This window comes from Tauraco erythrolophus, chromosome 5 (genome assembly GCF_009769465.1).
Source record: "Tauraco erythrolophus isolate bTauEry1 chromosome 5, bTauEry1.pri, whole genome shotgun sequence".
NCBI lineage: Eukaryota > Metazoa > Chordata > Aves > Musophagiformes > Musophagidae > Tauraco > Tauraco erythrolophus.
The window spans coordinates 82,504,938-82,528,352 of NC_141469.1; the positions used below are offsets into that span (position 1 = coordinate 82,504,938).

Below are 23,415 nucleotides of genomic sequence, written 5' to 3' on the forward strand. Positions count from 1 at the left end.
TGGCAATGTAGCAGTGGCCAAGATGACGGTGTGGCAACTTGTTTATTTAGCTCTGGAATTAGAGGCTGGCAGCACACTCGACTGTCACTATATATATTCAGGTGTGGCCTTAAAGATATAGGTGAAATGCTGTACACTGAGAGAGGAAATAACTCACAGAAAGCACTTGCATCTCGCTTGTGATGCTTTTTTTTCAGAAATTCCTGTTGAAATCAGAAGAAAAAGACCACTGGCATAGGCATATACTGCATTGCTTTAAAAACTGAGATGCTGTTGTGCTTTAACTTTTGTTTTCAGTTTTCCCTGTTTCTACAGGTCACAGTAGCACAGGGAACTAAAAATATATTAAGGAAAATAGGAAGTACTTTCAAATGCTAGTGTGAGCTGATAACAGTGTAGTGCATGAAGCTGTTAGCTTAGTGTTTCTAAGATCTGTAAGATCTCAAACCATCAGTGTGCTCTACCTAAATAGCATGAATTTCCAAGATGAAGTGGTTAGTTATCAACAAGGTGCCTAAAATCCAATCTTTTATCTAACTTAAATTCAATGATCCTTTGACTTCATTGATTCTTTGACTTATTAATACAATGTAATTTTCTCAATAGGCATACAAGCTGATTTTTTTTTTCTTGGTTCATCAAGGCAGAAGGTCTAATAAACATGTACAAAGCCAGAGAAATCATAAGGAAACACATCCCCCCGCACCCCCCACAAAATAAGTAATTCTTATTCAGATCTAATTTTCTATGGCAAGAAAAGCTATAAAATGTGCACAAGGAAAATGGATGTGAAGCTGAGCTGGAAAAAAGGAATTACAAATTAAATAAAGGGCAGTTATCGATAGCATGTGTGATTAAGAGTAGAATTTTATCTTAATTATAGACCCACAATCCAGAATTACTGCATTGTTTACAGGTAATTAAATCAATGAAGTGATTCAAGATGTGAACTGGTGTCAATGAGATAAAAATCTGGCCAGTCAAGAGAGTGGTTGTTTAGAACGTGGTGTTGTCAAAAAGGAGAATCCAAATCCAGTACGGAACTTGTGTGGTTGATGGTATTTGGGCACCAAATACATCACTATTGATCTTCCTTAGATTTCAGAAAACTATTCTTTTCTGAGCGATTCACTTCTGTATTTCAGATCCTTCCCTCTAAATATTGCTTAAAAAAATAGAGTGCAGAGGCATTTTCCTGGGAAAAGCATACTTTTTGGGGAAAAAAACAAACCAAACCAAAACTGAAAACACAAACCACACACAAGCCCTTCTCTGAGTGTTGGCCCAGATATTTTTCTCTCCAAGTTGGAAAATTTCCTCCCTAAGCGGCCAAAATTTCAATGGCAGTGTGAAAGTTTTAGGAAGCTAATTATGGACAATTGAAAGCGGGGAGTAGGAATGGGAATACTTAAGTGACCTTAATTCCAGCTGTCACTATTACACAGCTGTAATGAAACTCTCATGCCATTACATGCCTTTCAAATTGGTTGCACTAGGCTTAAGCATGGAACTTTAAATTCTGACGTTATCCCATGTAAGTCCTCTTAATTTCTTTTATCCCAGAGACCAATCTTTTTAGGAACTACTGTACAAAGTTAGTTATTCCTCTTTTGCAGCTGATGCCTCCAAAAACCATCCAGATCTGAGCTCCTTATTGTAGTGCCAAGTCAGATAGTGCTTACTCACCTCCCAGCTTCAGCAGACCAGTTAGTTTAAATTCTATGAAGAGTTTGTGGTACCATTTGCAGATGTACAGGATCACACTGATCTTGCCCACCATGACACGTGCTGTCTTTGTGTATGTGTGGTTTCTGATCTTCTGCTTTCCTGGAGGCCCGTGGATCATTACATTCGCTCTCCTTCAGGTCTATTTTCTTTGCCTTGGGCAAGCACCGTGGCTATAGGGCTCTCACTGCTCGGAGTAATCGGTCTCTGTTTCTAAGGGGAGTGTGATGTCCATCCACATGCTGGTTTGGGACAGTGCCAGGTTCAGTTTTTGCTCTGTCTTTCATCTTCCTGCCCTCTCTCCCTCCTCTAATCTCTGGTAGGGTTCCCAACTAACCCCTCAGCTGAAGCCTGGGCAGGGGATATGTTCTCAAGGGAGCTGCTGCTGAATTTGCATTATGGTCAGCTTTGAGGGTCTCAGCAGGTTGAGCTGTAAATTGGGTGCAAATTGGCCAGCAAGTTGGGTGCTAGGTACAGAATTAACACAACTGATTAGTAGCAATTCATATCGAACAGTTGACACAAAACTCCAGAGAGTCACTGAACCAGGTAGTGTGTTCCAATTAGTATTTATAGTCGAAAAGCTTTAAAAATAACTAATAATAGGCTTTACATCCTAAAGAGCTAGTGGAGCAAGAGGAAGACTCTAGTATGAGGATAGCTGTCGAAAGACTAAACTGGCAACAGGCAAAAAAGGATTAGTATTGAGCAACAAGGGGATTTGTGCTCCCAAACCTACTGGATGCTTTTGAACGTCCCACACAAGTAATTCAGCAAATATCCCCGAGGAAAATTCTGCCAAACTAGATTTAAGATGACCTTTTTGATAAATCCTGTTACTCTGTGTGCAGTGGCAGAGGAGTGTGTGGTGGGAGAAAGCAGGGGCTGACACAGCCAACATTGCTGGGTCAGTTCCAGACCCAGCTACGCATCTGGGCAAGCCCAGCTCATGCCAGCCCCGTCCTACACTGGAGGGATGGGATCTCTGTCGTGTGTGACCTCTTGGGGGTTTTTTGGGTCCCAGGGAGGCAGGGCGTATTGGGTGACTCTGAAATCATGAACATTTTAGCAGGTCGCTCACAGGCCTCAGAGGGTTGGCCATGGTGCAACACGAGGAAAAGAGGATAATGATGAGATGCGGAGTTATTCAAGACAGGATAGGAAAAACAAGTGTTATTCATCAAGGTGTACAGCAACTTCGGGCTGCAAGGAACAAAGAAGAATTTCCTCTGTGGCTGAGTTTGCACAGGTGGGAATGTTTTGCCCTCTTATTGGGTCTTTGGCACTAGCCACTACTGGCATTGATAGACCAGTGTTCAGGAGTGAATTCCAGTTTGTATTAGAATATTATACTGCATGGAGAGAAATTTTTTAAAAATAATAATAAATATATATATATAAAATAAATAAAAAGTAAATAAAATAGAAGATATGAAATTAAATAGAGGAAATACCAGATGGCATTAAACTAACCTAGCCAGCAAACATTGACTTAAAGAAAATCTTGTTTGGATGAATGTTAAAATAAAGGCTGTCAGGAAAATGCTGCTCACTTGAAAGGACTTGGTTAAGAATGCTTGTAGACCTTGCCTGCAGCAGCAGCTGGCACCATTGAGCAGTTGCTAGACAAAGGCCAGGAAAACAAGTGAGATGCATTTAATCAGTGATGAATTTAAGGGATTTGATCATGGCATGGTCACTTTTGAGTGGCCATAATCAAAGCAAAATGCTTAAAATGAGTGTAGATACTTCTCCCGAGCAGGACCGGGTCCCACCTCGTTACCAGACAAAGTTCTAGTTGCTTTTGCTGCCAGGGCTGTGACTCAACCTGAAAATAAAGCTATAAGCAGGCTGGAGAGAAATGTTTACTGTTTTATATGGGTGTGAAAGGCTTTACTGGAAGACAGACAGTAAAAACATGAGACAGAACATTCACCTTTGAAAGTTTTTATCTGAAGGCATCTTGCTACATCTTTTCCTCTTACATAAACTCTGTAGGAATATAAAGATTACTGTCAATAATTCAGGTTACCAAAATCCTGGTTGAAAGAAAGAGGAGATTTGGGACAGATTAATAGCTGTCAAATGAATTCATCGGCAGGTGAGAGACAGGGGCAGTGCAAAGCTTTGGCTAACATGTCTTTCCTGATAAGATACAGCAGATTGCGAAAGTCAGGTCGTGTTTAAAGGTGTTAAAGGCCCTGCAAGGATCACTGGAAACAAAACCACTCTCCAATTGTTTTTTTATCTATTGGTGATGTAGTACTAAGGCAACTCTTAAAGAGGGGAAAGTATGTAACAGGAAAAGTGGCTACTTTCTCATTCAGATATGGAATGGTGAAAGAGAATGGAAGTAACACAAATCCAGTAATTTTAGTATTATTTTAAATCATATGTTCACTGTTCTCTCCGTAAAAATTGCTGACATCCCTTTTGTATTGAATTTTCTGAAAACAATGTTTGTTGCTGATAGCTCAGTTGCACTTCAACTCCTTAGATTCTTTTCATAAAAAGCACTGTGTGTAATTGTGTTTTGTCAGATGCCACTGGAAATCTTTGTCTTTGCTGTAGCACGTGGTGTTTCTGATCAGACTGTATGGAACATCTAGAAAGTGGTCCAGGGTGAGGAGAAAAGGAGAAAGATAAGTCTGTTGGTAGTACAAAACCCACAATCATGTGAGCTGCTCAGGCTGTAGCAAAGACACACGAGAGAATGGATGACAGAAGTAAGGATCCCTGTATCTGCTGCAGAAATACAGGTAGAAAGTGTAGCAAAACCACCCGCAGTCTCTGAGATAAGACAGTACAGATAGCTTGAAAACACAATTGCCAGGAGAGAAAGGATTCAAGAATGTCATATTGACTTCACTCTCCCTTGCAAGGGTTGTGAATTCTTGCCCTCTTCAGTCCCAAACTTAAAGTTAGCCTGCTTTCACTTTACTCTTCAGCAATATAGAAGCTTCGGGCGTTCCTCAGCCCAGCTCAAGGCTCTTTTGTTTGCAAAGCACTCTGCAAAGAAGTCTCTGCTCCAAAGATCTCAAAAGTTCTCAAAGGCAGTGCAGCCAAAGATAGCAGATGCCATCATGTGCCACTTAACTACATGCTTCTGCTTACACAATCATCAGTGAAGCAGTTAACACTGTGACAGAAACGATGAGCAAATGTTATCATAAAAAAAAAAAAAGCACAAAACAATACTCCCCCCCCCCTTTTTGTCTGATGGCAAATACTTCCAATAACCAAGGAGGGATGGTGGTGGAACAGACTAAAGAGTTATAGGAAACAAACCACTTTATTCTTGTTTTTTAACTGTATGCCTCATAAAATGCAGTGATAGCAGCTGGCAATCTGTAAAGTGACAGAATAAAGCACATTCTACACAAATACAGTAGCTTGTTGCAGTTGATTTTTTTTTTTCCATAGAATTTTGCCTGTTCCAAATGCCTAAGTAATTCCAGATAACTGCTAATAACAGCAAGATAAAAGATCAGCTCAATGCATGACCATTAAGCACTTTTCTTTTTTTCCTTACTAATGTATGCTTAAAATCACCTTAAAATAATAAAATGTGCAATTTTCATCTTGAAATTATTCTGCTTCAATATCACTTGATATGATGGGGCTTCATCTTATGAGAGCCAAGGCTGGAAAGAGAGGCTTTGTGTTCTTTGGGAGGAATCACCCCCAGATTTCATGCTTGCATGCTTGTTCCTGTATCTGAAAGATTTCAACATACCAGAAGTTTGAGAACCATTATTCTTTTCTTTCCTTCGGAAGACAGAAAATCTGGAGACTTGGCTCAATCAGGCAGCCTTAATGGGCTAAAAATTACAAAAAAAAAAAAGACAACTTGCATGATTTTATAAAGCTTTTCTATGTATTTTTTCTGTAATGCATTTGATGTTTACAGGATATGTTCAATTTACTGGGTCTTGCTGGTAGGAGGAACTGCATAACTCGCTGGTGGCTTTGCTATTTCTCAACACTTCAGCCATCCTGAGCCATTCCTGGCAGAATTTCATGCCAAGTTATATCACACCACGCTGTCTCAGACTGATCTCGCAACCTTGAGGCAACATTCAGCCTAAAGCAGGACGTGATTAAGCAGGCAGCAGCAAAGATGTCATTTGGGGATGGATTCCTTATGGGTCCTAGGTTTCTCATGAGAATTGCTTGATAATTCCCCTAGCATGTGGCAAATCACAAGGGTGTTTGGAGGTGATAATTTGAGATCACTGGTAGTTTTGCTATAAATTTCTATAGGACCAAGGATAAGTGCTGTATCTCAAAGGACCCCTACAAGAGAGGCTCAGGGCAATGCAGAGCACAGCGTGCTGTATCTTTTCTGTAGGCCATCTTTAGGAATCATAGAATCACAGAATGGTTCGGGTTGGAAGGGACCTCAAAGATCATCTAGTTCCAACCCCCCTGCCATGGGCAGGGACACCCTCCACTACACCAGGTTGCCCAAAGCCTCATCCAACCTGGCCTTAAACATTTCCAGGGATGGGGCATCTACAACTTCTCTGGGCAACCTGTTCCAGTGCCTCACCACTCTCAGAGTGAAAAATTTCTTCCTTATATCCAATCTAAATCTGCCCTCTTTCAGTTTAAAGCCATTGCCCCTTGTCCTGTCACTACACGCCCTTGGAAAAAGTCCCTCTCCAGCTTTCCTGTAGGCCCCCTTTAGGTACTGGCAGGCTGCAATAAGATCACCCCGGAGCCTTCTCTTCTCCAGGCTGAACAGCCCCAACTTTCTCAGCCTGTCTCCATAGCAGAGGTGCTCCAGCCCCTTTGAGAGGTTGCAGCAGTGATTCTCAAAGAATCTCAGAGATTCTCTCTTTGAGAGATTGCAGCAGTGTGTTTCAAGGATGTTTATAAATATCCCTCATTATGCCTGGGATTGGACGAGGCAGCACTGTGGTGGCACACTGATGTAGTCATAGGTTATTTAGAAAAACGAATTAACTTTTTATGATGTGCCTTAGGCCAAATGGGAAACAGTTAGGAAAAGTCTGTGGCAAACGTTATCCAGAGGCTGGACTGGTTTACATTTCTTGGCTCTGTAAACTAAGTTTGTAACTGAATGCTCCTTCCAGCAATATGTCTGTTTCCCTCCTTTTTTGTTGTTATCTTATATTTTTCTTTTTTCAACAGATCGACAAGACATTTTACAATTCCATTTTAAGGAAAAAATACATCCGTTCACGCTTAATCAGAGTGAGGTATGTGAGATTATACTGAATGCACGCAGCTGAGGTAAAATGAAATGTACACCAAGGCCAGCTAGAGAGCCATTTGACCTGACTCAGTAGTGTATTTTCTGTGAGACCAGAGCATCATCTGATTCTCAGCCATGCCCTCCTTTGGATCTCGATGCAGAAGATCAACTTCAGTCAGTCCAAATCCAGTACAAGTTTGCGTTCAGCTCTTGAGCAAGCTTCAGCTAATGAAGCAGATATAACTTCAGCTGTCTAAAAATAAAAAGCATTTCCAAATTTATTTCCTTCGCTACAATGCAGATGTCATTTTACTTCTAGTATTGCTACTGCACTGGGCTTGTCAAGTACAACCCAAGTATGGCTGTGCTGGTTCAGAAGGTCCCACCTGTCACTGTTGCATCTCTACGAACAGGCATAAGTAGGTGCCTAGGGAGCAGCAGCAGCACAACAGACATGTCTGATAACTACTTCTTGCTGTGTTCCCTACCTCCAGCTATTTAGCACTTGAGATTTCCTGAAGTGGTTGTGGTTTGTTTAGCAGACCCTGGTGAAGTTATTTTCCCAGGACTTGTCCAGTCTCCCCTGGACTCTGGAAATTCGTGCACCTCAGTCCTTCAGTAAGGAGTTACTTGTGAAGAGCCGCCTTCTTTGGATCATTCCATGGCCCCTAGTTCTTGTGCTGGAAGAGGTGATGAAAAGTTGATGTCTGTCCCTCCTCTCCATGCAATTAGTGGTATCGGATGCTCCCATCATATCCTTTTTCTTTCCTGTACCCCACAAGCTCCACTCTTTTTTTCAGTTGAAAGTCCCAGCCTGCTCAGACATGCTTTGCAGGAACTGTTCCTTGTCACCCTGCTCTGCGTCTCTTTCAGGTATGCTGTCCCTGCTTTTTGAGATGACGGGGTCAGACCTGTGGTTGGGATTATCATTGAGCAATGTTTTTCTTTTTCTCTTTTATTCTCTGTTCATTTGCCAATAATACCTAATGTTTGATTTGATTTTTTTTTTGACCACTGTTGAGTGCTGAAAATGACATTTTTATAGAACTGTCTAATTGTAATACTAACGTCTTGTTCCTGAGTGACAGTGCCCATTGCTTCGCAAGGAAGCCTTGAATGTCTTAATAATCACGCTCTAAAGCTGCAAGACAAATTATAGCAGCCTCAAGATCTTATTCTTGTGAATGTATTTCTCCTTATTCTTCTATGGTTTGTGACATAGAATCATGACATCTTGCCTCCTGCTCTACCTTAGCTTCATTCCCAGTTAGGCAAATCACGGAAGTCATTATTTGAATGTAGCTTTGGGAATATTTTTCGATACTGACTCGTGTTTTAAGTGTAGACAAGGTGTTTTAAGGATCTGAGTGGACAATCTGTAGGGAGAAGTAATACTTTTTATTACTTCTTGTTCCCAAGGAAAGACTGAGGTGTTTGCTATGTTGGATGCAAGACTTGCATGTGCCAAAGCTTGTTTGCTTTTTCAACTAGACGAGCTTTACGCCTCTTTAAGTGCTCAGACTGCAAAGCTCTTTTAAGCAGGGTCATTGTTGTGAATTTGCTTGGAAAGTGCTGTGCCTATTTTTTGGCTCAGAATAAACAGTGCCTTAGTAATCATGCCCACTGCTCGCTGAGAAAGACAAGACAAATGTTGACTGGGTGTCTTTGGCTCTGGATCTTTGCTATAGAGTGAGTGATTCAAGGCGGGCTGTACCTACCTGAGGGTTTCGAGAGGTGTGGTGTGCTTGCAAGAGTTGATACGGTAATTCTAGTGTGGCACAGCACAGGAAGAGGAGTTGGGGGAGAGGTGAGGGAACACCTCAGAAATGCAGAGCAACACCCTCAGTTGGATCAGATAACATCTGGAAAATAAACGGAGTGGCAATCACGCTGAAGTTGGCACAAAGGGAAAAAACAGCCTGTTGGAAAGTTCACATAGAGCTACTCAGTCTCTATTATGAGATCCCTGAGGCAAGGAACGTGTCTGCTCAGCTACAAAACTCAGCGTACCTTGGTGTCCTCATAACACATGACTTTTTATTTGCCCTTCTCTGGCGACTGCAGGAATGTCTGTTCATTTGGGTGTATGTTCCTTTTGAAGATCATAACCTGATTGCATGACTTCTGTATGAGCTACTTGCCTTCTATTTTTAATTTTCTTATTTTTTCCTACATACAATTAGAATTTTGTGAAATAGTGAGTTGTAACTGGAAGACCTTCTCTTTTCCTTTCCTATCTGAACGATGCTTAAGACAGAGCAGCCTGCTTTTAGCTTGCCTCCTGTATGAATTCACTGTGATTCCACCTGTTGTGGGTTGTGTCATTGCTTCTTGGCCCAGGTAGGAGGAGGCACAGGAGAGAAGGTTCTCAGTGCACACTCTTATCTTCCCTGTGTAATGAGCAAGGATAAGCCATCTGCAAGCACAGAGCAAGATTTACTACGCCAGATTAGATACATTGGTGTTTGTAGTCTAGCATCCAGTCCCTTGCAAATCTGTTGTTTAAGGAAAAATAAATACCACTGAATTCAGTCTGTTCAAAGACTTTTCTTCCCTTTTTTTCCTCTGATCTTACGTCAAAATTGTGGGATTGTGTGTCCCAGTGTGAGTGCCACTTGTACTTGTCAGCGAGATGTTAAAGGCCCCTTTTGTGGTCCATCTCTTGGACTGTGATTGAGTAGGTTGTGGATATGCTGCCGAGTTTCTTTTATTGTTGCATAAAGTGAGGTTATGAGTCACGCTCTCCTGAGAAGTTGTAGTGGTGGAATTGGGTTGTGTGGTTTCTCCTCTTTGCTCAAGTACCTGTTTGATGATGATTGGAAAACTTTATTCTGTGTATGCACAGGGCCCTGGAAAGGTCTGTCTAGATACCATTAATCATCTACCTGCTGTTTCTGAAGGTATCAAATCAGTTCATTCTCTCCTGCTCTTCTGTCCCAAGCATGTAGTCAGTGACTGCTTTTTAGACTCCATTATAACATTGGTCTGGCCATTTTTTCGCAGAAAGCATCATGCCTTCTTCTAGCCTAAGACGCGTTAAACCATTCAGCATTTGCTTGGATTTCTTTTGGCAACTCCTTCTCTCAAAAATATACAAAATGTTCAAAAATTTATCTAATCCTCTCTGTTACGTTGCCATTGCTAGAGGAGCTAAGATAAAAACTAAGAAATGCAGAAATGGGCTGAAGGATAACCCGATTGTTTCATTGGTTTGTAGCCCAGATGCTGATGGTGTGATGGCAGAGGCTTTGCTCACATTCTGGTTCTCCTCCACGGATTCTAGAGAAGCGTTGCGAGAAAGAGTTGAAAGGATCTTACGGAGGGGCCTGAAAAAATACACAGGGCCTCTGCGAATAGATGTCAGATCTTCTACCATCTCAAGTAAGTATATAACATCTCTCTTAAAGGTAGCTCTTGCCCTTTTATGATTGATGGGACTTGATTTTTCCCTTCTCATGATGGCTGTTACTGACTCTGAATGACGGTCTTTCCCGCTTGTTAAGTTAGAACAAAAATCAGTGGCGATGTGTAAACCCCACCTAAGTCTTTTAAATATGTCTTAAACATGGATGAACAGAAGCAGTTGCAATACAGCCTTAGCCTCCCCCCAAACTGCAGTACCAACCTTTTGCTCCTCGCCACAGTGCTTCAGAACACAGCAACACAAACACGCTCCCTAGGTCTTTGCTTTTCTGAGGAGCCTGAAAGTGCAGAAACTATGTTTGGATAGCAGGGAAACAACCAAGGCACTGAAAAGATAACGTGGTGGAAGGATCAAAATCCTCGCAAATTCTCCAAGGAAAAGAAAGGGAAAATGGTTATAATCTATGTGACTTCTCAGCTGGGGATCTAGCCCCTTCTTTGCAAAGCAGACCCACATCTTCAGGCTGTGAAAATCAACAGCACCATCTTTTTGATTTAGTGAATTACCAAACAGACACTGAAAGGTGGGTTTCCCTCCCCTTCTGCACTTCTGATCTGTTAGAGGATTTTTGTGCAGGCTTAGACTCTTGTCTCTGACTTGACTTCAATTCTGTATAGTCAGCATTTTTTCTGGGTGTCAGACCTTTCAAGAATGGGTTGCTAGTTGAAAAGAAGGAGCAGATACTCACTCCATTTGGTTTTGCAGACCTTCCACTTACTCCTAGCACAAAGGTGCACATGGGTGGGTACTTGCTGCTTGCTTTTCCACACTAGACTACTTAAACTAGCAGAGATCTGCAGAGGCCACATAGCTGAGTTGAGAGAACAAGAAGCCTGGGCCAGATTCCAGGCTGGATGGATCCAGACTTCCTGCCACTCAGAAATGGATTGGAACAGCTCAAGATGACAGGTGACATCCCTTTGGGCAAAGAATCACCATTTCTCTGCACTGGTGTTTATATGCCAGTAGCTCCTGTTCAGCAAAGTGCACATGTAATTTCTCCCAATTAGAAAGTGTGTGGGCATCAACTAGAAAGATTCAAAGGTGGGGTTTTTTTTTTGGTTTTGTGTGTGTGGTTTTTTTTTTTTTTTAAAAACACAGGTCATGATTTAGTGAATTTTGAAGTTGCAGTTTAATTTGATGCCTTACATAAAGGATAAAATCGTAAGGAGTACAAAAATGCTTGTTAGAAAAGGACTGTGATCTTCTCATTGAGTTATCTGATTAGCTGCTTTTTTTTGGTCTGGCAAATGTGGGAAGTGACTTAAAACTCTGTTTAGTTGACCTTGAACTGCACCAGGGCTGTTACAGCAATGCACTAGTTGCTAGTTAAAAAAAATTAGCCGATATAATTGAATCACAATGTTTTCGTTAAACATTGGGTCTCAGTAAAAGATGGCATCTCTGTGTTACTTTGATAAAGTTGTATGATAATCTTTGTGTTGCTTTTCTTGGCTCTCCCAGCCTAACCATAAAACACTGACTGCCTAGGTCTGCTCCTCACTACAGGTCTGGCATTGTGCAACCGTTACACGTGACACAAAGGAACATAAACAATACCTGGCCATTTCTAGGAGATGACAATAAAAGGTTCCATTTGGATCTTTCTTTTCTAACAGGATGTCAGCAGTGCTGTGAGGCTCAGGCAAGCTCCTGTTGGTGCTGCTGTTTAAGAAAACCAGGTTGACTCAAGCAAAAAGTATAGAACAGAGTGCTCCTGTGCTTTTAGAGGAGGTGCAGGTCGCAATTCATAAAGCTTGTCTTCTTCCTCACACTTGGGAGAAGTGACAATTTTCAACAGATCCTGGAAGTCCAGAGAGAGATCTAGGTTTTGCATTTCCCGTTTCTCTCTCCCCTCCTGAAACCTGTCCAACATTATTACTTAAACCTAGGAAAGTTAAGAAGCCCTAGATTTTTTTCCCGTGCTCTGCAGCGCCTTCCTAAATTTTGCCTCCTTGTAGCTTTGATGGTTTTGCCAACCGGAATCCTTGTTTATGTTAAGACAATCTCAGAACGTTTTCATAATGGCTTGTAAAAAATCATTAACCTGTTCATTGTAATCACCTTATCAAAAGATTCTAATGTGGGGGCCATAATCTATAGCTTAGTTTAGCTAAGCATAGCTAACTAGTTGAACAAATCCAGGTCAGGCACTTATTTGCATCGCAGCTAGGAGGGTCTGATAAGCAGAACCTCCTTAAATCTTCCTCCCAAGATCTAATCATCTTGTTGTTCAACACCATGTCTCAACTTGCATTTCTCTCAAAAGTATTTGCTTTGGAGATCAGCTCCAACAAACTCCTGCAACACTTGGGATCTTCAGCTGCAGTTCAGGGCAGCAGTACAGAACTAAGCAGTCTGCCAGCCCAGGGGTAGAACTTGCTTTGCGTCTTCATTCCTAAGGACTGAGAATAAAGAGGGGATAAAATCTAAACTGACAATATTTTATTAGTTCAGGGTTTGGTTTTTTTTTTTTCAAAAAGAGAGAAGCTTGATCGTACAGATGTGAAAAAACAGCAAATGTGCAAAACTTAAAGAAAAACAAACCAATATTGTCTCTGGTTTGTATCATCACTCAACAACAGATGTTTTTTACATAGGGCTGCAAAAATTCTTTTGTATTGGGGTGTTTCCAGATGTGTTATTACTGAAGTCCTCGCTTTCTTATTTAGCTAGACTTCATAGTCCCCTGCTCCAGGACAGCAGTATCTCCAGATGTCCACTATAGCTTTGATAAAAAATGGGAGGTGATAGAGGTCTCTGCACTTGTATACAAACCCCACTGGAAGCCTAAATATTTTTCAGTGAACAATCAGTCAAACTAAGCCGTATCTCCTCTGAACAGCAGTGCAAGGGCCAGCAAAATGAGATATCAAAGCTGTGTGGCTTGGAAACACCCGCATTAGGACTTGCTCTTCCACTGGCACTGAAAGAAGGTGTTGCAGTTTGTCCTCTGTATAGTTCTGGCACCAAAGAGAGCTCTTACATGGCTGAATTTTTTTTTCCCCAGGGTTTCTTGGTTAGGAGTAGGGTCACCTCACAGCTTGGATCCCTATTGAGCAAAGTGTAGAGCAGCTTGCCAGACTATTTCCCTTTGTCAGGTAGGTTGGAAGTTTCCCAAAATGTATTTTTGGGAATGTTCTGACGTCAGAAAGAAACTGGTTGCAAGATCACTGGCACTGTTTAAAGGGAGTAGGAAGTATTCCCACCTGTTGCACAGCCAAGGGTTTTGACCATGAACAATGAGTCATGAATTGGTTTTGATCAACTAGTCAGCTGTTATTATCTCTATTTATCTGGCATCTGGGGCTTGCTAAAGCTCTTTACAAATACAAAGTACAGAACCTAGGAGACAAATTCTGTATTGAGACTTCTTTGGGAGACACGCAGATAAGTGTCTGACCTGGATGACTGAGGAATATTTCATCTCAAATAATGCATGTAGAGTGGGGTTTTTTTTTGTACTTTACTAGCCACAATAGCAGCTTGGGGGAGTGGACCAGGACATGCATCTGTACATTGGGAAATACAGTGGAGATCTGACATTCCCCCACTTTGATGCCATTAGTTTGGCACAAGGTGGTACATTTCAGTGTTTGCAAAGGTTTAGAGAGGCTGAAAAGTATTTTAAAGTTAATATTCTGCAAGGACATGCTTGTGATGAAGGAATTAAACAGGAAATCATCCTGGCCTGACTTCTTAGATGACCCAGATAAGTTGATTTAATTAATTTCCTCACTCAGTTCTTGTTTTTCTCTTTCTCTGCCTTGCCTGCAGAGGTTGCAGTGATGTGGGCTACCCCTGCTGTCGTGGAACCTTGATTGCAGCCAGGGCATGCATGTAGGCCAGGAAGAAAAACGTTGCTAAAAACTGTGTGAGCTTGGATATATGCTCCAGGACTGAGCGATAGTTCCCCATGCGGATCCCTCCTCATGCTGCAGGACAGCTGTTCTAAGTATGCTGTGAGGTGTGGACCTCTGTCTGTCCTCGTGGACAGAATTAAGATGTGGTTGATGGTGAGGGGGAAGTCATGGATGTGAGGACAGGTCCAGCGGACATAAGTAGGGAGAGAAGGGCTGGGTGACAGGGACAATTAGAGGTACAAAGCCTTCCTCTTGTCTCTACCAGGTTACTCTCCCCCGTTGAAGGAATGAGAATTGCATCACCTGTATCTAAGCCATGTTTTGCTACTTCTACAAGGGTGCATAACTCTAGGGAGGTAATTCTTGTTGAGAGAGCAGGGGGAATATTGGAAGGTTAGTAAGGAGATGTTTTAGGTTGCGTGCACTATATGACCACACAAGAGCATGACTTTCCTGCTGAACCCAAAGCTCATGTCTTGCCATCTTTCAGGAAACTCCTGCCTTTCCTTCTGGGTACAGGTTTTGAGAACATGACTGAATCCGCTGCTCACTGCTCTCATTCCCATTTCACCCCAGTACCTCAGGGCCTTCATGGTCTTTAAGGTAATTAGAGAGTATTAAAGTAGAGCTATTATCCCCACCTCTATTGGCACTGCAGGACAGATGCACTCTGTGACATTCTTCTCAGCTGCCCAGGTTGGTGATCTACTGAAACTTGCCAAAGATCCTTCTTTGCCTGCACGCACTGTTGTTGCCCTGTCACCACCCTCAACCAGGTGAGCCCCCTGTTTCCGATGCAGCTGAGAATTTTGTAATTTTCTCTCTTTTTGAGGAAGTTTTTATTAAAATGTGACTAAGGACAGTAGGAAAAATGCATGTCCAAGAATGCATTATTAGTACTGAAGCACATAATTTCTCTTTTTATTTTTTTTTTAATATTTACAATCCTCTCCTCCCTTCATACCGTATTCAAGATAACCTCTACCTTGCCTCCTCTGTGGGGAAAAAAAAAACTTACACAAGCAAAGTGGAGGAACTTGGTATAATAGAGGATGGAATGCACAGTTTGCCTTTGAAGCTAGCAGTTATATTACGACATACAAAAAAACCTTTAAAGAAAATCGAATTTCTTGTAGGAATCAACGTCTGTGAAAAATGATGTAATTAGGCAAAGCTGTATCAGATTTTTAAAACAGATTTATCATCTTTAATTTTGCAGCCATGTCTGGCCCTTTCCACACTGAAAATGTACAATATCCCCTGACAATGCACTTGCTTGCCTCGCTTGATCTACTTTAGTGTAACATCTGCTCCATTTCTGTCACTGAGAGTTCTGCCTGTTATTTTCCTTTTAATATAAACACTGATCTCTGGCTAAAACGAAATGAGGCAGCGGACACAAGATTAATTCTTCTGAAAGAGGGTAGATTTAGAGTAGATGTAAGGAAGAAATTTTTTACTCTGAGGGTGGTGAGGCACTGGAACAGGTTGCCCAGAGAAGTTGTGGCTGCCCCATCCCTGGAAGTGTTCAAGGCCAGGTTGGATGAGGCTTTGGGCAACGTGGTGTAGTGGAGGGTGTCCCTGCCCATGGCAGGGGGGTTGGAAATAGATGATCTCTGAGGTCCCTTCCAACCCAAACCATTTCATGATGAAGTGACACTGCTACTATTTAGAGATATGGCAAAGCAAGCGCATTTTCCTGTAGGAGTCTCTGAATCTCTCAGCTATAAGTGGTCACGTTCACTCTGTAGTTAACTATGAACCTGCAAACATTTAGATGGTTGCCAAATAGATCCATGGGCTTTGGGCACTGAACTTCCTTAGAAATCCTGGCCTTAACTGGCTATTGCATATCAGCAATTACCAAAATAAAGATGGTTTCCTGCTCTTGCTTACTCCCCTTTTCTTTCCATGTTTGCTCAAACATATATACTGAGGACTGAAAAGAAGTTATTTACTGATAACATAGTAATATTAAGTAGTAACTGCAAGTCACTGTTCTCATTAGTAGGAGATTAAGACCAATAATTCGTGTTTTAAGGTTACTGTGTTTAGTAAATATGCAAAATAACTGTATTAACAAAATTGGTTGTCCAGTTGGAGAACAGAGCCCTCTTCTGAAAGATGCAGTCCCTAAGCCACGTTTCCATAGATTGCTATAATTTTAAATTAAACAGTAGTTTTCTCTTTTAAGTTAGGCAAGCTTTAATTAAATAGCTAGCTCCATTTTACAGGTAGGCAACGCATGTTCGAGTTGAACTTGTTCTTGTTTACAGTGGAAGCCTGAACGCTGTTTTCCTAAATGCCGCACAAACAACTATTTTTGCAGCTGTATGTGGTTGGGACAAGATATGGCACTTTAATTGTTACTAATTGATGCTTTTTCTTGGTAGTGCAAACAACTAGGGCAACTAGTAAATGAGCAGGGCAGCGAAATCGTCTCTCGTGCCTTACAAGTGATTGCTTCAAGGCAGGGCTTGCAACACGTTGGCTGGCATGATGCCAACAGCTATGCTGTTGACCAGGCCACAGATGTCAAGGTAGTCACGAGTGAAGGCAAGCCCCTAACGAGGCGAGCCAGTAAGTAACCTGGTTTTCAGCAGTATCGTGTAACCCAGAGTGCTCCCTGCTTTTGATGGGATCTCCGGTGGGCTCGGCTTATCTGAAAACAGTGTCAGTTAGATCAGATTTCCAAATACATACTTGTGTCCCGGGTTTGGGGTCTTGGTTATGAGTCCTGAGTATTGTGCCTGTAATTTCACCTGTCCTGATCTCCACGATGGGTTCCTGAGTCTATTGCCAGACAGACCTGCTTTCACCTCTTGAAAACTCCCTTTACTTTGAGGCTTTCTCCATTGCATTGGTGGATTCTTTGGTACTTGTGTTCTGGCTTCCAGTGTGGAATACATGATCAGGGCATTGTATCTGGCAGATCTCCTAAGCAAAGCAGTTGTCCCTACCCTGGTGAATACAGCACTGGTTTTACTGACGGGTGTCACTGGCCTTTTTCCTTCAGCAGTGGGTGGGTGGGAGCTCAAATTCAAAGCACACATCCTATTTAAGACTTGCAGCCTGTGCATGGAAGGCTCGTTTCTCCAATTACACACACGTTGGTCCAACTGGAAGCGATGGGTGAAATTTTGCCCACGGGAGGTTTGTACTTTTTTTGAGATGCCTCGTGAAAAGGCAAACAGAGATCCAGACAGGTGCCTTGCAGAACGGCTGCGTGACTCACAGCAAAACTCAGTGCAGTGAGAACATGCCAGCCGAATTGCTTCCGGCACCGCGCTCGAAAAAGCTGGTTGCTCCTTTTGTCTTCTCGATGAGCTTTGCAACATAATGTAAGTGTTAATAATTGACTGCAGGCTTTATAATTAGGCATTATGAGGTAAATGCCTCTCCACCCAGAGAGAAGCTAAAAAAACATGACTATCGATATTGCACTTGAAGGCAAAAGGTACTCTTTAGTTGTTGATTACATTTGTTGGTTTCTTACCAGTTTCCAGCTATAAAATATTAGAGTGACCCAAATGATGAGCTAGTTCTGAAGGTTGCATGAATTTCTAGGAAAACACTGAATGCTCATCACAGCTGAAATAAATAAGTAGGGCCAGATTTTTCAAAGCACTTAATGTTTACACCACTGCTGAATCCCTCTGCTAGCCTATCTTTTACAATCTGGCATTATTACATTTGGATGTGAGGGATCTTGGCAACGACCAATCCTATTATCCATGGAAATTCTCAGAATACAACCAACATTCCTGAAATGCAGAAGTACCCGTATGTTCCACCCCTCGCCTCTGTGAATCACACATCTAAGAATTACCACTAAAATTCACATTCATCACACAATCTTCACAAACTTCTCTCACAGCAACAAAAAAAACATTCACCACACCAAAATCACAAGAACATCCTCACAACACCGAATGAAAGTGGAGAATTTACACACAATCCACCCCTTGTCCCTGCACCACAATTCCAGTAACCGAAAACTCCCCACAATTATTCTGCTAACTTGTTCGGTCCCTGTTTTGCCTGTTACCTCTCCCAATTACTATCCTTATTTTAAATTCCTCAGGCCCCATGTTGGGTGCCAAAAAGGACTGTGGTGGGTTGACCCTGGCTGGACACCAGATACCCACCAAAGCTGCTCTATCATTCACCGCCTCAGCTGGACATGGGAAAGAAAATATAATGAGACTTGTGGGTTGAGATAAGGGCAGGGACATCACTCAACAATTACTGCCATGGGAAAACTGGACCAGACTTGGGGAAAAATTAATTTAATTTATTACCAATCAAATCAGAGTAGGATAATGAGAAATAAAACCAAATCTTAAAAACACCTTCTCCCCCTACTTCTCCCTTCTTCCTGTGCTTAACTTTGCTCCTGATTTCTCTATCTCCTCCCCTCACCAGCACAGGGGGATGGCGAATGGGCGTTGTGGTCAGTTCATCACACATTGTTTCTGCTGCTCCTTCCTCCTCAGGGGGAGGACTTCTCATACTCTTCCCCTGCTCTGGGGTGAGGTCCCTCCCACAGGAGACAGTCCTCTACAAGCTTCTCCAACATGAGCTCTTCACAAACTGCTCCGTTGTGAGTCCCTCCCACGGGGTGCAGTCTTTCAGAAACAGACTGCCCCAGCACGGGTCCCTCACAGGGTCACAAGTCCTCCCAGCAAACCTGCTCCAGCCTGGGCTCCTCTCTCCATGGGTCCACAGGTCCTGCTAGGAGACTGCTCCAGCATGGGATTCCCAGAGGTTCACTGTCTCCTTTGGGCATCCACCTGCTCCAGCATGGGGTCCTCCACAGGCTGCAGGTAGATCTCTGCTCCACCATTAACCTCCATGGGCTGCTGGGGCACAGCCTGCCTCACCATGGTCTTCACCAGGGGCTGCAGGGGAATCTCTGCTCTGGTGCCTGGAGCACCTACTGCTCTCCCTCCTTCTTCACTGACCTTGGTGTCTGCAGAGTTGTTTCTCTCACACATTCTCACTCTTCTCTCTGGCTGCAATTACTGTTGTGCAGTTTTTTTCTTCTTCAATATGCTATCACAGAGATGCTACCAGCATTGCTGATGGGCTTGACCTTGGCCAGCAGCAGGTCTGTCTTGGAGCCAGCCGGCCTTGGCTCTGTTGGACATAGGGGAAGCTTCTAGCAGCTTCTCACAGAAGTCACCCCTGTAGCCCTGCTGCTACCAAAACCTTGCCACACAAAACCCATTATTGAATTGAAACCAATTGAAAACAACAATTCCTCTTTCTTTCATAGGAATTGAGAACGAACAAGTGAGCATTTTTACGGAAAAGGGACCTTGCAAGTTGTTGCTTGCCCACCAGTAAAACTTATTTATTATGTGAACAGTGAATAAGACTGTGTTGCTATATAAATGTCCAATTAGAACTCATCTCCCGTTCTTAAAAAATAAAGCAGTGGCTGCGTGCACACACAGCAGCCCTAGCACTGCCTTTGCCCTGTGACATGCTCCACAGTCAAGCTGTACGTGCACTGGAGTTCTGTTTGTTTCCTTATTCTATCCCATTCTGCTTAACGTAGCAGTAAGAAAGGAATGAGTACACGTCTAGTGATGGTGGATTGCAAACATGCAATTCACCCTGCCTACCAGGAGGAGTGTCAAGCCCACAAGCACAACACAAGTGACACGAGCACAACAGGTGACAGGTATAACCCAGAGCCCTTTGCATTCAAAAGAGACTCCTCCTGGCTTGGTGTGGTTTTGGATCAAAACTAGGATATTACTCTGTGTAGCCGCAAAGAGAAAAGAGAAATGAAGTAAGCGGATGAGGACAGGGATCTGCTGAGAAAGGCTATCCAGCTGAAAAATGTGGGGTTGTGGATGCTGCACAAGGATCGCTATATAATTTAAAAGTGTACTGAAAGCATGATTTTTAATTTTTTAATTCGTTTTGACTGCTGGCAACTAAAATGGTAACTCAAGTAAAAATAGCATCCTGGAAGAAGGAGAATAAACCAATACCCTGAGCCGATGCTTGCTGTTGTCAACGTGAGCATACTGTGTTGACCATAAACACACAACATGCATATTAAAGGAGGGAATGTATTGCTAGAACCCGCTGTGCCATGCAATAAATTGCTATTAACTATCATCTCTTTTAGCATTAATAGTGTCCCAGGCATGCTGTTGCTCAGTAAGATAGGACAAAGGCAAGCGAGCCGCTGCTATTGTAAGCTGGCGTTGCTGCAGTGAGGTCAGTGCCTTCTGATGTGGAAGAGGGCACAGAACACATACCAGATCTCCTCTGGCCCTCACTCCAGTGCAAAATGTGGCCAGTTGATTTTTTTACAAAAAAAGGAACTTCAAAGGTTTCCACTGCAAAAATTTCTCCCCGACAAAATTGTGGATCTTGAGTAATACAGGGCTTGTTTTGTCTGTACTCTCCTCCAGAAACATGAGGTTCCAGCAGTAGAGGGGAAACCCTATACCTGGTCCTCAGAGGATACTGGCTGGCTGGAGAACAGCAAGCAGCACCGCAGAGAGGGGTGCCATAGCCAGCACGAGAGTGTGACCACAAATGAGCTACAATGGTTTCTCCAGCAGCCTTCCTGCCGTGCCATGTACTCAAAGAGCTGCCAGGTGGGATGACCATGCAGATGAGACGCCTTGTCTGTGCTGTCCTCGCCTTACCCTGACTGTTTCTTTGTTTCAGATGTGGAGGCGAAAAGAGCAGAAGCCCTCTTCAATGACAGTAAGTGAGGGCTTTTTAAGCCTGGGAAATTTCTGATTGTTTTAATTAGCATTAATAGTCTCTAAGCACTTTTCCTGGCCCTTAAAAGCATTTTCTTATCCTCCTGCCTAACGAATGTGACCTTGTACTTCACACAGATGAGCCGCGTGTTTAGAAATCCTGCTCAGTCACAAGGAAGCCTTTTTCTTTAGTGTCTTCTGGGATACTCAGGAAGACTGACTTGAAAATAGTGGTGATGGGGTGAAAATCCCTTTTAGCAAAAGTCTACACCCACTGCTGAGTTCCCTGGTCGTTTTGTTTTGTTTTGGTTTTTTGCAGTGAGATGTTCCTTCTGTTTAAAATGTCAGCAATTCTGTGAGAAAAGTGCAAATGATGAGAAAAGAGCAAGTGACAGGCTGAGAGAGTTGGGGCTGTTCAGCCTGGAGAAGAGAAGGCTCCGGGGGGATCTTATTGCAGCCTTCCAGTACTTAAAGGGCCTACAGGAAAGCTGGAGAGGGACTTTTTACAAGGGCATGTAGTGATAGGACAAGGGGCAATGGCTTTAAACTGAAAGAGGGCAGATTTAAATTGGATATAAGGAAGAAACTTTTCACTGTGAGGGTGGTGAAGCACTGGAACAGGTTGCCCAGAGAAGCTGCGGCTGCCCCATCCCTGGAAATGTTCAAGGCCAGGTTGGACAAGGCTTTGGGCAACCTGGTGTAGTGGAGGGTGTCCCTGCCCATGGCAGGGGGGTTGGAACTAGATGATCTTTGAGGTCCTTTCCAACCCGAACCATTCTGTGATTCTATGATTCTAAGTGCTGAGGGCTCTACAGAAATGCCCAGTGTTGGGCAGAGAGGAGACAGGTCGTGCTGCATAAGTACTTACAGCACTCTTCTGCTTCCAGCAGTGCTGGTGTGGAAGGTGGAGGGTGCATCTTAAATGTAAACCCTGCCATGTAGGAAGGAGAGGACTTAGCCAGTGAGGGCTGAGCTGCAGTGTTCAGAACACTGGTTTATTTACTACCCTGATCCAGTTGCTGCTGGTACCAGTGGGAGCTTTTACACTGCGTCTGCTCAATTGTGTATTTAGGCTCGCAGAGACTAAGCCATGTTTCTACGTGAAAGCTGCGACATTTCCAATGACTCCTAGGTGTATGTAGTAACATTGAGTGAGTGAGGAAGAGCTCCAATAAATAAAGGAACTTAATTGCTTGAGCTAGTTGACTGCTTTAATGTCAGGCACAGCAGCTAGCTGACAGGTGTGCTATAATGTGCTAAAGGCAGGAGGGTCCTTATCATGGATTTGAGTGCGTTTTATGTTTGAGCAGATTATGGTCAGAAGCAATCTCTATTATAAATCGATTAAAACATGTACTTAAACAGAATACTTCGTCAAGTCTAATCCTGCCTGCACAGGGCAGACACCCTGTCCTCTGTCTCCCTGATGTAAAGTATGAGAACCGCATCCTGGAGCAGTGACTGCAGAATCTGTTCCGTCTGTGCTCGTCTTGGATGCTGTAGCGCAACAATTCATCTTCACCTTGCTACCTGTTGCTCTCCTCTTCACGCATTAAGTGATGAGATTGACACCTGAGGACGTACCAGCACGTTGTTCAATTGCTGCTTTAAGGATGGCAGCCTAGCAGAGACCGCTACCGCAGCCTGCAAGTGAGAAGTGCCCCCAAAGCGGGCAGGACTGGGCACATGCAGAAGAGTTTGGAATAACAGCTTTCTGTGTGCTCTCAGAAATGGGGAATATGTCATTTTCTTTAGTGTGCATTGGAAGCAAGGAAGGGCCATAAGGAAATGTATAGAAGTTACATCAGCCTGTGATTATAATGAAAACGTTCTGGATTTTGGAAAGGCTCGTAGCACAAAATTGTTCCTTATGAAAATAAAAGGAAATATGATTGGTCTTCTCAAGGTAGTGCTGTAGGGGTTAAGTTGAGGTAGTTTTAGAGACGTTTTTAAGCTTTCAGAGAAGGAATTCAGCTTGTTTGGAGATTTAAGAGTCATAAAAAGCCATCTTTGCTTACAAGTTGGGTTTCTTTTAACTCTGGGAAGTTTTGATGTGTTCCTTAGGAGCAGGCTGTCAAGCAATGGAAGATTAAATAGCATCACTTTTTGAGTCGGTCTTAGGTGCTGGTTTTTTGGCGCACTGATGGAACTGTGAGTGTTTCCCTGTGTTTTGAACAGTGACTGCTCAAGTGGTTGACGGGATTGTGCAATTTTAGGACCAGTAATTGAGGATTGTCAATAGCTTTCAGGAGGGAAACCTGCTAGTGCAGACAGTCTTATCAATTATGGTATATTCTCCAGTTTTCCTTTCACACAGAAAGTTTTGGACAAGTAGATTTAGATTTCACTGATTTCCTTCACTGTGGTTTTAAATCTCAGAACAGGGCAGGCTCGATGCTGAGCACGAGCTCAATATTGTACGATTCTTAAATTTTTTTTTCCCCAAAA

At 42.8% G+C, this 23,415-nt stretch overlaps 1 protein-coding gene across 1 annotated transcript in view; it reads left to right on the top strand.

The window, feature by feature from the left end:
- Nucleotides 1-23,415, top strand: part of LOC104380690 (transmembrane protease serine 11E-like) — a 44,596-nt gene that overhangs the window by 16,172 nt on the left and 5,009 nt on the right. The window contains exons 5-7 of the mRNA XM_086611931.1: nucleotides 6,883-6,950; nucleotides 10,164-10,327; nucleotides 20,930-20,968. Of these exons, the coding sequence (XP_086468057.1) occupies nucleotides 6,883-6,950; nucleotides 10,164-10,327; nucleotides 20,930-20,968 (271 nt within the window). The remainder of the gene's footprint in view (nucleotides 1-6,882; nucleotides 6,951-10,163; nucleotides 10,328-20,929; nucleotides 20,969-23,415) is intronic.